This window comes from Trichosurus vulpecula, chromosome 8 (assembly GCF_011100635.1).
Source record: "Trichosurus vulpecula isolate mTriVul1 chromosome 8, mTriVul1.pri, whole genome shotgun sequence".
NCBI lineage: Eukaryota > Metazoa > Chordata > Mammalia > Diprotodontia > Phalangeridae > Trichosurus > Trichosurus vulpecula.
The window spans coordinates 45,017,864-45,030,911 of record NC_050580.1 but is presented as its reverse complement, the minus strand read 5'-3'; the positions used below and the strand labels follow the sequence as shown (position 1 = coordinate 45,030,911).

The 13,048-nt window shown below is 37.2% G+C and overlaps 1 protein-coding gene across 1 annotated transcript; it reads right to left on the bottom strand.

The window, feature by feature from the left end:
* Positions 1 to 9,552: 9,552 nt before the first annotated feature.
* LOC118828982 (olfactory receptor 13A1-like) lies at positions 9,553 to 10,482 on the bottom strand. The gene has a single exon (XM_036735901.1). It carries the CDS (start codon positions 10,480 to 10,482, stop codon positions 9,553 to 9,555), a length of 930 nt encoding a protein of 309 aa, XP_036591796.1.
* Between the last annotated feature and the right edge of the window lie 2,566 nt (positions 10,483 to 13,048).

Genomic DNA, 13,048 nt, shown 5'->3' with positions numbered 1-13,048 from the left:
TTGACTAGGAAAAAATACATAGGGGTATGAAGAACAGAGCTCCAAATAACCAATGCAATAATCAGACTATTACCAATGAGGGTTTCTGTGTATAGCAGAAAAGAGTGCCAAAGAGCAAGATTTTTAGTGGATAATGAGAAGTCTTGAAGGATGAACTGAGTCACTAGTTTCTTATTATTTTCCACCATTCTATTGATCGTTGCTTTGTTTTCTTTACTGCCCTTTCTTAGTACCTTTTTACTTACATGTCAGTTCAAATAGTCCTTAAGCTTTTCTTCCAACTAATTAATTATTTAGTAAAATCATAAAATAAAAAATGAAATAAAACACCAAAGGACTCAATCTTAGAATAATAATTCACAAAAATAATATGAATGATGAATTAGAATTTTAAATAGGTACAATAATTCAGTGGAGAAGATTAAAAAAGACAATACAATTAATCCGACAGTTATACTACTATTAGTAAACTCTAAAATTCATTTTCTTGCCATTCTACACAGACTCAGATTACTTATAAAAATCATAAGCCTTGAGAATGCAGGGACTTGCATGAGCTCCCCACCAGGTCCCTCCGAAAACGTATAAAATGACTCTGAATAAACTATAGCACTGCAGAACCCACAAAATAGCAGAGGGAAGCAGGGATCCAGCCCAGGACAGCTTGGATGGTCGCTGGATGAGGTCTATTGTGCACGGAGCTGGGAGCAGAGCAGAGCAGAGCAGAGCCCAGCGTGGGCAGTGCAGACCAACCAGACCAGGAGCTGGGTGGAACAGACCCTTGTGCCCTGAATCAGTGAGCTGTGTGTGAAAAAATTGAAGACAATGTGAAATATCTCATTGGAAAAACCACTGACCTGGAAAATAGATCCAGGAGAGATAATTTAAAAATTATTGGACTACCTGAAAGCCATGATCAAAAAAAGAGCCTAGATATCATCTTTCAAGAAATTATCAAGGAGAACTGCCCTGAGATTCTAGAGCCACAGGGCAAAATAGAAATTGAAAGAATCCATTGATTGCCTCCTCAAATAGATCCCAAAAAGGAATCTCCTAGGAATATTGTCGCCAAATTCCAGAGCTCCCAGATCAAGAAGAAAATACTGCAAGCAGCCAGAAAGAAACAATTCGAGTGTTGTGGAAACACAATCAGAATAACCCAAGATCTGGCAGCTTCTACATTAAGAGATCGAAAGGCTTGGAATACGATATTCCGGAGGTCAATGGAGCTAGGATTAAAACCTAGAATCACCTACCCAGCAAAACTGAGTATCATGTTCCAAGGCAAAATATGGATTTTCAATAAAATAGAGGACTTTCAAGCTTTCTCAGTGAAAAGACCAGAGCTGAATAGAAAATTTGACTTTCAAACACAAGAATCAAGAGAAGCATGAAAAGGTAACCAAGAAAAAGAACAAGAAAAAGAAATTGCAAGGGACTTACTAAAGTTTGTTTACATTCCTACATGGAAAGATGATGTGTATGATTCATGAGACCTCAGTATTAGGGTAGCTGAAGGGAATATGCATATACATATATATATATATATATATATGTTTATGCATATATATAAGTGAATGAGTATGTATGTGTGTATATATATATATATATATACATATAGAGAGAGAGAGAGGGAGGGAGAGAGAGAGAGAGAGAGAGAGAGAGAGAGAGAGAGAGAGAGAGAGAGAGGACACAAGGTGAGTTGAAAATGAAGGGAAGATATCTAAAAGAAATAAAATCAAATTAAGGGATGAGAGAGGAATATATTGAGAGAGGGAGATAGGGAGAGATAGAATGGGGTGGATTATCTCGCATAAAGGTGGCAAGAGGAAGCAGTTCTGGGGGAGGAGGGGAGAGGGCAGGTGAGGGGGGAAGGAGTGAATGTTGCTCTCATCAGATTTGGCCTGAGGAGGGAATATCATACATACTCAATTGGGTATCTTTCCCCACAGGAAAGAAGAGGGAAGAAGAAAAACAAAAGGGGGGGATGATGGAGGGGAGGACAGATGGGGGTGGAGGTAATCCAAAACAAACACTTTGGAAAGGGGACAGGGTCAAGGGAGAAAATTCAATAAAGGGGGATGGATTGGGAAGGAGCAAAATATAAGTCTTTCACAACATGAGTATTGTGGAAGGGTTATACATAATGATACACATGTGGCCTATGTTGAATTGCTTGACTTCTTAGGGAGGGTGGGTAGGAAGGGAAGAGGGGAGAGAATTTGCAACTCAAAGTTTTAAAAACAGATGTTCAAAAACAAAAAAAGAAGTTTTTGCATGCAACTAGAAAATAAGATACACAGGCAATGGGGTGTAGAAATTTATCTTGCCCTACAAGAAAGAAAGGGAAAAGGAGATTGGAGGGGAGTGGGGTGACAGAAGGGAGAGCTGACTGGGGAAAAGGGCAACCACAATAAATGCCATCTTGGAGTGGGGGGGGAGGGTAGAAATGGGAAGAAAATTTGTAATTCAAACTCTTGTGAAAACCAATGCTGAAAACTTAATATATTAAATAAATACATTTAAAAAAAGAAAAATTTTAAAAAATCATAACTCTGAATGTGAATGGCATGAGCTCACCAATAAAATGGAAGTGTATTAACAGAGTAAGATAGATACCAAAGTCCTACAATATGTTGTTTCTAATAGACACACTTGAAACAGAAAGACACAGGCAGATTTAAAACAAGGAGAGAGAGCAGAATCTATTAGCTGAAGTAAAAAAAGGCAGGAGTAGAATTAATGTTCTCCAATAAAGCAAAAGCAGAAATAAACCAAATAAAAAGAGATAGGGAAACCACATTTTGTTAAAAGGTGTGATGACAACAAAGTAATATTTTTGGAAATTTATACAATATAGCTAATATGGAAATTTTCTACATGATTTCACACATAATTGATATCATATTACTTGTCTTCTCAGTGGGTGAGGGAGGGTCCAGAGGGAAGGAGAGAATTTGAAACTTAATTTTTTAATTAAAACTAATAAATATTTGAAAATAATATACATGATTTACATTTATTTAGAACATTTATGAGTTCAGTATTGAATTAAATTTTAAAACAAAAAAGTTCCTCTTCTTGAATTTTTAAAAAAGGACTTTTTAAAAGACCTCCAACTCTTAAAATTGAGTAAACTAAAACCCAGTGTGCCAAAAGAAATTGCCTAATCTGACAGCTAAAAGGAGAACTAGCTATCAGATCACTGGACTCCTATTCTGGCAGGTTTCAAAAGCATCAAGATGTCTCTCACAGTGACTTCTGGTCTTTGAGTATATTTCAACGGGATATTTGACCTTCAGATTATCTAATCAGTTATACAGGCAATTCAGCCAAGGAAATAGAAGATAATTTTAAAATAAAAGAGTTTCTATTTGTTTCTTCTATTTCTAATTACTCTGTATTCAAGCTGTATTTTTAATTGTGATTTTGTTCTGAGGTAGATGGTGGATTATGTTTGTGCTTGTTTCTGTCACAAAATGTTCAGATTTTGGATAGGGCTCCATCTCTTATGTGAACTTTTATTTTTTGTAATGAGTAGATTATGATGCATTTTGGGCAACAGCCAGGGTGTGTGAAGAGAAGTTACTGTTATAATCAATAAAGCTTAAAACAAAATAACTATATCTCTTTTGTATGATGGGCAGAATCACTATTGAGTTTTTTGTTGTTCTGTCATGTTCAATTTCATGACTTTGTGGAGTTTTCTCAATAAAGATACTATTTGCCATTTCCTTCTTTAGCTTATTTTACAGATGAGGAAAATGAAGCAAACAGGGTTAAATCATTTGCCCAGAGTCTCACAGCTCATATGTGTTTGAGGCCAAATTTGAATTTAGACAGATTTGTCTAGGCCCAGAAGTCTATCCACTGTGCCACGTAGCTGCCGGCAGAATCAATATTATACTTCCCAGTACATAAAATTAAGTAATAGGTAGTTCTTACAAATGTGTCCTTGGAATTTATATTCCACAGCAAAACCAAGCATTTCTGGAATAATTGGGAGAGAGAGGGACAGGGAGATAATTTGTGGTCTATGTTTCCCTCTCTTTCCATGTCTTTACAGGAGTTGTGCTGAAATCAGTCACTACTCCACTTTCTCTTCTTCCATGAATTCCCCATTGGGAGTCTAAACACTAAGATATTCCAAATGATTTCAGGAAAAGATGTTGCCCCACCAGGAACCACGATAGTCCCATGACCCAACTGTCTGTTGCAAAGGCATGCAAAATCATTTTCCTTGTTCCTTTTTGTATTTAGAAAAGTTTGTTCATTGGTGATTATTAAGTTCATATTATTTTTAAAAGAAATTATAAAGAAAAGTAAATGGATGCTTCAGAATAGCAGCATTTTCAAAACAATATAAAATCATTGTACTGAACACACAGTTGTCTTTAACAAAGATGACAGATTCCTAAGTATTTTTAACTAAAACACAAAGCATTACATATTGAGGACTTTTTTCATGTTTGCTTTGTTAATGCATCACCAAGAAAAACAGACTTTTTTGAGGTATAGAGTAAGGAATAAGAATTAATTCTGACTTAGAGAAGGGCAAGCAGGATGGACCTGGGCTCTATATTGAAATCTTTGAGTTATAAGGAGGACATTGCAGAACTGAGAGGGAAGTGTTTATAGAAGAGGTAATAAGAAGTACCCAAGAGACCTAAATTGTGCTTACAAAGGAGTATGGGAGGGATCTTACATTTCTTTTCTGCTTTTTAAAAAGATATCTTAAAATTTACTTTAAAATTTCTTTAAACAAAATTTCTCCTATACAGATTAAAATCAATCTATCAGTAAACATTTGTTAAGCATCTACTATGTGCCAAGCACTATGCTAAGTGATGGGGATACAAAAAGAGTCAAAAGACAGTCCCTGCCCTCAGGGAATTTCATTCATATGGATAAAAATGATTCTATGATAGATACATTCTTCATTCCTCTGCCAGAATAACGTTCATTATTCTAACTCTAATCACCCTCTTCTCCTTAATACCTTCTTCCCTCTAGGTTTTCCTGATTCTCCTCTCTCTTGGATCTCCTATGTGCTTGGCTGCACCTTTTCTAGATTTTTATTTGGTCACATTCCTTAAGTGTGGGTGTTGTGTGAGGTTCTTGTCCTGGGACTTCTGCCTTTATTCCTCTATATTATCTCACTTGGTAATCTCAACAGCTCCCACTGCCTCAAATATCATGTCTATGAAAATGATTTTCATGTCTACTTCCTCAGTCTTAATCTCTCTTCTGACCTCTTGTTTCCCCATCTCCAACCGCCTATTGGCATCTCAGACTGAACATCCTGTAGACATCTTAAACTCAAGGTGTCACAAAACTGAGTATCTAAAACCATGTGTATCTAGCATACAATTCCTAATATCTCTCACATGCATTCCTTCTCTCTCACACCTCAACCACCTGTTCCAGGCCTCCTCACTTCTTGACTAGTCTTTACAATAGCCTTCTGGTTGATCTCCCTGAATCTAGTCTCCTCTCTCTCCAGACCATTCTCCATTTAACTGTCAAAGTGGTCTTCTTAAAGCTCTTCCTAAAGGTCTGACTATGTCACAGTCTAATATACTGTGGCTCCCCATTACCTCTGAGAACAAATATACAATTCTCTGTTTAGCTTGTAAAAGTCTTTTATAACCTGGCTCCTGCTGATTTTTCCACTACTAAACAATCTAGTGACTCAAATCTTCTTGCTATTTCTTGCACAACACACTATTTCCTACTAGTGCATTTTCACCGATGATTACCTACGCCTGGGATTCTATCCCCCTTCAGTTCAGCATCTCAGCTTTTCTAGCACCCTCCAAGTCTTACCTAAAATCCCACTTCCTGAAAGAAGACTTTCCATTCCCCTTTAATGCTAATTGTCTCCAATTTATTCTGTATAGATATTGTCTGTACATAGTGATTTGTATATTATATAGCCCATGAGACTCTGACCTCCTTGAGGGCAGGAACTATTTTTGCCTTTCTTTGTATCCCTGTTACTTAACACAATGCCTGGCACATAGTGAGCTTTTAATAATTGTTTTTTGACTCAATATATTTGACTACATAACATTATTGTTGCTGTTCAGTCATTTCAGCAGTGTCTGACTCCTTTGGGGGTTTTCTTAGCAAAGATACTGGAGTAGCTTGGAATTTCGTCCTTCAGCTCATTTTACAGATGAGGAAACTGAGGAAAAAAGGATTGGCTTGCCTAGGGTCATACAACTAGTAAGTATCTGGGGTCAGATTTAAACTCAGGTCTTCCTGACTTGAGGCCAAGCTCTTTATCCACTATGCCACCCAGCTGCCCCGATGTACACAATTCCCTCACTCAAAAAATTTTCAAGGACTCCTTGTTGGTTACTAAGTAATATTCAAACTCTTTCGACTGACATTCAAGACCTTCTATAGTCTGACACCATCTTGCTTTTTCAGCTTTATCTCATTTGATTCCATTCCACATGCCCTACAAACCAGGCAAATGGAACTACCATGTGACAAGATCGGTTTTCTGCTGAAAAATCTCCAATGGCTCCCTATTCCATGATGAAGCTGAAACTGGCAGTTGGACCTATACCTCTCTTCTCCAGACTTCTTTTATATTGCATTCTTCTATGTAGTCTATATTCAGTCCAGACTGGTCTATAACCTATTCCATGAGCTTTAAATTCTCCATTCCTTTGCATTGGTTGTCTCCCATGCATAGAAGGCATTTTCTCTTCATTTTCATCTCTTCAATTCCCTCAGTTATTTCTTGCAGGGCTCAACTCAAATGCCATTTCCTGAGCTCTCCTTTTGCTCAAGTAATCTTATGCTTACTTATCTGTGTACATGTTATATTCTCCCATAGAATGTAAAGCTTCTTAAAGGCAGGGGCAATTTCAATTTTGTCTTTGTATCCCTGAAGCCTAGCATATTTCTTACATTTAGTAGGTTTTTAAGTAAATATTAGCCAGTTGAATTGAGCTGGATTGATTTTATTTGCAATGGTGAGGGATGATATCATAGAACCATCAAAGAATTATTTGCTGATTTTCACTGTAGGGGAGTAACTTCTCATAATCCTAGTGCCACAACACTTTTATGGAAATTGAAGTCTAATCAACTGTAGTTCTGAGGGAGTGAAGTAGACTTGGGTATGAATTTTTAAGTTCAATTTTGTAAATTCTGATAATGCCTGTCAGTTTAAAGGGGGAGCAAGGTAGATTACCTAAAATCCCAACAAGTGGAAATGGCCAGGGAGAGGCCAAGGTTCACCCAGGAATAGAAGTAAAGTCACTCTTAGTCAGAAGAAGAGCCTTGAGAAATTAAGCGGAGACAAAAGAGTTAAAGAACTGAAAAAGGTCTGAGAAAATAAGCAGGCATGCAGGGATGAGAGGCTCTGCCCTGATCCTGACTTTGATGGTTGTGAGATTTCTTTCTTCATCAAGAATTATATTTCTAAAGTCAAGGGAGTCAAGAAAGAATGGGGCATTGGACTAAGCAAACCAATTCCCAGGAAGAAAATAACTGCTTTATGTTCTTGGGTTTTCCTGAGTCCAGGATCCTGTGCCATGAGGAACAGCCAGGTTACCCCAAAGTACAAGCTCTCTTGACTTAAAATCATTCTTCTGAAGACAGTCCAAGGTCCAGGATTCAAAAATTGGATTTCCTTGCATGAACCCCTTGTGTTCTCTCCTTTAAGTGTATGGGAGGCTTAAGTTCAATGAAAAGACAAACTAAAGGATCAAAGGGATGGCATGGAGGGGAGGGAAATAAAACAAAAGGAGGCAATGGGAAAACCTGAGAATGGGGAAAGTAAAGAATAGAGAAACTGCAATGGAGTGGAAACAGAATACTTTATTTACAGATCATAAGTGTTAAGCAAATTCTTTCTTTATCACTTCCTTCTTATTTTTAAAGAGGATTTGGGAAGAGTGGGAAAAAGGACAGGATGGAGGGAACTATACAGTTACCTATAACAACAGTGAACACAAATGGGATGACCTTACCCCCACAATCAAAAAAAAATAGCAGGACAAATTAGAAAGCAGAATTTATTTATAAGAAATACAATTGAAATACAAAAGTTCTCACAGATGGGCTGAAGAAAAAAATGTTAGGCTTTAGCTGAACCAAAAAAAGATCTTATAGTAATAATTGTAGTTTTACATGAGTCTTCAGTAAATACAGACATAAGAAAAAGGGAGAATCAGAGTAAAAACCTTATAGATAATGAGTCTAGAGATAATCATCTCAATACTTAATATTAAAAGATAAAAAATAATGGGCACTTTCTAATTATCTGAAATAGCCCTCCCCAATGTTTAGATTAATGATTTATCATTTTTCCTTGAGAAAGAAAAAGTCTTTTCTGAGCACCCTTGACATACTTATTTCTCAAAGTATAGAAAAGAGGGTTCAAGGTAGGACTCACAGTAGAGTAAAGCATAGCCATGATCTTGCCCTTCCCTGGGAAGTAACTGGAGGCTGGACTTACATAAACATAGACTGTATTTGTGTCACTACAATGAGGTGAGAGGAGCAGACAGAAAAGGCTCTTCCATTTATCCTCTGTTGTATGATTGCATGATGCTGAAGGTGCTGAAACCCCAGGACAGCATGGGAAACAGGAAACTGTTTGCCGTTGCAAAGAATTTCAGCCATGATGCTCGTGATGCCATTCCTATATGTGGAAGATCAGGAGACTTAGCAGCATAGAGGAGATCTCACAGAGAAAATGGTCAGTCACATTAGGTCCATAGAATGACACTTTCAACAAGATGCTGGTATTTGTTGTGGTGCCAAATGCACTGATCCACCCCATCCACAACCTCAAAGTCATAGCCAAGGACACAAACTTACTAATTTATAATTGGTCTATGATAATGTAAAGGAAGAGCTAGGAGAGGCCACATGCCAATCATAAGCCATAACCATGAAGAGCTGGACCAGTATTTCAGTTTCCTGTCCCTAAGGGTTGCATGTGCCCCAAGACAAGGGGGACCTTGATGCTTAGCTTTGGTCCTGTGGGTGTTACATATGAAACTTTTTTTCATTCATTTGTGGAGCTACCTTGATTTGAAATAGTGATCTTATATTTAATTAGGGATATTAATGAATTGTGAACCATATTTTTGGAAGGCATTCCATTATTAATGAGATTACAGAGCCATTTTAGTGATTGCGTATATTTAATAACTTCTCCTTAATCTTCTGTTATTATATATTCTATACAGATTTCATGAGCAAACCCCAACATTCTCTCTCTCTGAAGAGCAAAAGGAAGAGAGAACATCCGCCATCTGATCCTGGCCTACCATATTCCTAAATTCCTTTGCAGGCCAGTTACCTCTGCATTACCACTCAAAATTGATTAGGGGGTTCTGTAAACTGCACATCTATGAGTACAAGAATAACTTATCCTTCATATTCCAGAACTAGAGGTTATACAGTAAGAAGAAATCATTGGGGTACTAGAAAATCAATTAAAGTCTTGTGACTTTCTATCAATAATACAAAAATACACTTGTCCAAATCAATCCAATCCAAAAAATATACATTTCTAAGCATTCACTTACTAAATAGAGGCAGTTTTCTGAGGGCTTCCCTGACATCCTTGTTTCTCAAAGTGTATATGAGAGGGTTTAAGGTGGGGCTAACTGCTGTGTACAACACAGCCACCAACTTCCCACTTTGGGGAGAATAGTTAGAGATGGGACTTACATAGGCATAAAACACAGTGCAGTAATACATGGTGACCACAATCAGGTGGGAGGAGCAGGTAGAGAATGCTCTTTTCTTGCCCTCTCTGGTACGGATCCCCATGATGCTCGAGATGATGAAGCAGTAAGACACAATGGTCAGCAGGAAGTTCAGAACTGAGAAGAAGACATCAGAAAGGACTATCATGATATCGTTCACATATGTTGAGGTACAAGAGAGAAGCAACACAGGGGGGATTTCACAGAAGAATTGATCAATGATGTTGGGGCCACAGAAAGATAATCGAATAATAAGCCCAGTATTGATAGTTGCGTTAAGTCCACAGATGCTCCATACCCCAACTGCCAGAAGGACACAAATCTTCTTGCTCATCATGGTGCTATAGTGCAAGGGGTGGCAGATGGCTGCATACCTGTCATAAGCCATGGCTGTGAAGAGCAGGAGATCACCAGATACAGACCAGGCAAGGAAGTACACTTGAGTCATGCATCCACCATAGGAGATGGTCTTCTTTTCTGAAACCAGGTTTCCCAACACCTTGGGAAGAACAGAGGTTGTGCACATGATGTCTAACATAGACAAGTTGACCAGGAAAAAATACATAGGGGTGTGAAGAATAGAACTCCAAAGGACCAGCACAATGATCAGGACATTTCCAGTGAGGGCAGCTGCGTATAAGGAAAAAAAGGTGCCAAAGAGCAAAATCCGTAGTGGGAGACTATCTGAGAAATCTTGAAGGATGAACTCAGTCACCTCTGTCTGGTTATTCAGAAACATCCTGCTGGGAGCAGAATTTTCCCCACTTTTTCTCTTGTTTTCTTCCAATACCAGTTGAAATAGTTACATAATTCTCTGGTTCTCTGTCCCAACTTGCTGAATTTTAAGAGAAAATATTTTTTAAAAAAATTAATCAATGGGCAAGATGTAGTAATAATCCAGATGATTCCATAATTTATTAGCATTTTAAATTTGGAATATGAACCAATGAACAAAAAAACTTAATTCAATTAATATAAAAGTTATAAAACAATTTTTAAAAGCTTAGATAATTAACCTTCCTAATACAGAAGGAAACATAGGGTACTCTTGTACAAATACTTACCAACAAACATTTATGGTGCGTACTATCTGCCAGGCAATGGGTCAGGATTTGAGCTCTGAATACAGCAACAACTAAAATATACATTCATTCCAGCTTTATTGACAGCACAGTTTTCTAAAAGGGCAAGACAGCAATTTATCTTTTATTTGAACTTTGGCTAGAATGCCACCTGGGTAAAGCATTGGTGTGACCTTGGTAAATTGTCTAATTTCTCTGGGCCTATATTTCTGCATCTATAAAATGAGAGGGCTAGATTAACTTGATCTCTGAGGTCCTGTCCAATTTTGAACTGGTTTAATTCTGTGATCCTGTAATTTCTAGTATCTTCCTCAGGCAATTTCCTCTGACTACAGATGACAGATAACATGCTAATCTGCATTGATGGAGGGAGTTTATTTGCCTGCATATTTTCTATACCAATGAAATCACAAGTTCCATCCTAGCCTTAGCCCAAATATTAAAATCAATACAACCAATCCAACTTGCTTTGTACCTATTTACATTCGTACAAATTTAATTCAGTATGTAAAATGTTATAGCTTTTCAATCATTGTCCCTGTGTCTACATTAGGAGTCTTGGTCTATTCATTCATTTTCATTCTCTCTTACCAGGATATTCCTGAAGAAAATGTGAAAAATCCAGATCTTGGATGAATCACTTAAACTCCCTCTGCCTTAATCCCTTAACTGCAAAATGAGGTGGTTGGACTGGATGGTCTCTAACATTCCTTACACTTCTAAATCTATGGTTCTATTACTTTGTGACACACTAAAATAGTTCACACTTCCAATCTCTCAGTTGATCAAGAGGTCTAGAGAATGAAATATTCCAAAATGTCTATAGTTTGCTAATTAGAAAAACACATTTGGCTTGGCAAAGAAAAAATGGAGCCTTAAATAGAGGCTTTCCTCCATGTACAAAGCTCCTGGGGAAGAGACATTGAAAGAGAGGTAGGGGACTGCTAGGGCAAAATACTACATACATTGCAATTAAAATTTCTGTATATTTCCCATTGCTTTTCTTTGTCTTGATGGAGAAATAATGGGGTGGAATGTAGGTGTTTCGGCTATCAAGCAAGGGGAATACGAGCCATGAAAAGACAAAAGGCTTCAATAAAATGTTTTTTAAACATTTCATTACAACAGATATTCCACCAAAATTCCATATATACATATATATACATACACATGCATACATATATACATATATATATATATGTATATATATATATTCAATATCATATGAGGTCACTGGATGAATTCTACCATGGATATGACTGTTTAATGATCATTGGAGTGTCAATGATAAATTTATGATCTATTTATACACACACACACACACACACACACACACACACACAGGGGTGGGGAGGGGCAATAGGGGTTAAGTGACTTGCCCAGAGACACACAGATAGTAAGTGTCAAATGTCTGAGGCTGGATATGAACTCAGGTTCTCCTGACTTCAGGGCCAGTGCTCTATCCACTATACCACCTAGCTACCCCTTTATCTATTCAGAATATTAAACCTGTTTTATTGTGATTTTTCCATCTTTCAGTTCTGTTAAAATGTTTTTCATGTTTATCATTCATGTTATCTTTCTCACTTTTGTTTTATCTTACTTAGAGTATGATTATAGGCCTTACTCAGGTTTATAGACATCACATTTGATGGTAGGTCATGAAAGAATTTGAACCATTATAATAATTTGTCCACAAAAAAACCTCAAGTATTCTTCTATCAGCTTGGCAGTTCTCCAAATAACTTATATAATATTGCTTTTTATTTATAAATAAACAATTTTTGGGACTTCACTGTTTACTATCTTTTGGCTATAATTTTTTTAACATGTTATATAAGGTTTATCCTGAAACATAATGTGATATGACCTACATGACCAACCTTGGAGTGAGAAAGATGTTGATTCAGGTCCTGACTCTAATACGTTCTGCCTGTGAAACCACAGGCAAATCTCTTTACCCCTCACTATCTGAGGGAACTCTCTAAGACTAAAGGTTACATATAAATTGTCTGAATTCTATCCGTGGAAATCCTTTTTTGCCTTGAATGTAAAATGTCCACCCTGAGAGTACATCAATGAAATCCCAAGTTTAAGGCCAAACAAGAAAACAAAAGCCTTTTCCAGGGACCCATTCCAGGAAAATATCCCAATTTATTGTGACCTTTTATGTCTGAATAAAATAGTTTCTGTCCTATGCCAGCATTCCTAGAAGTCTGTGGG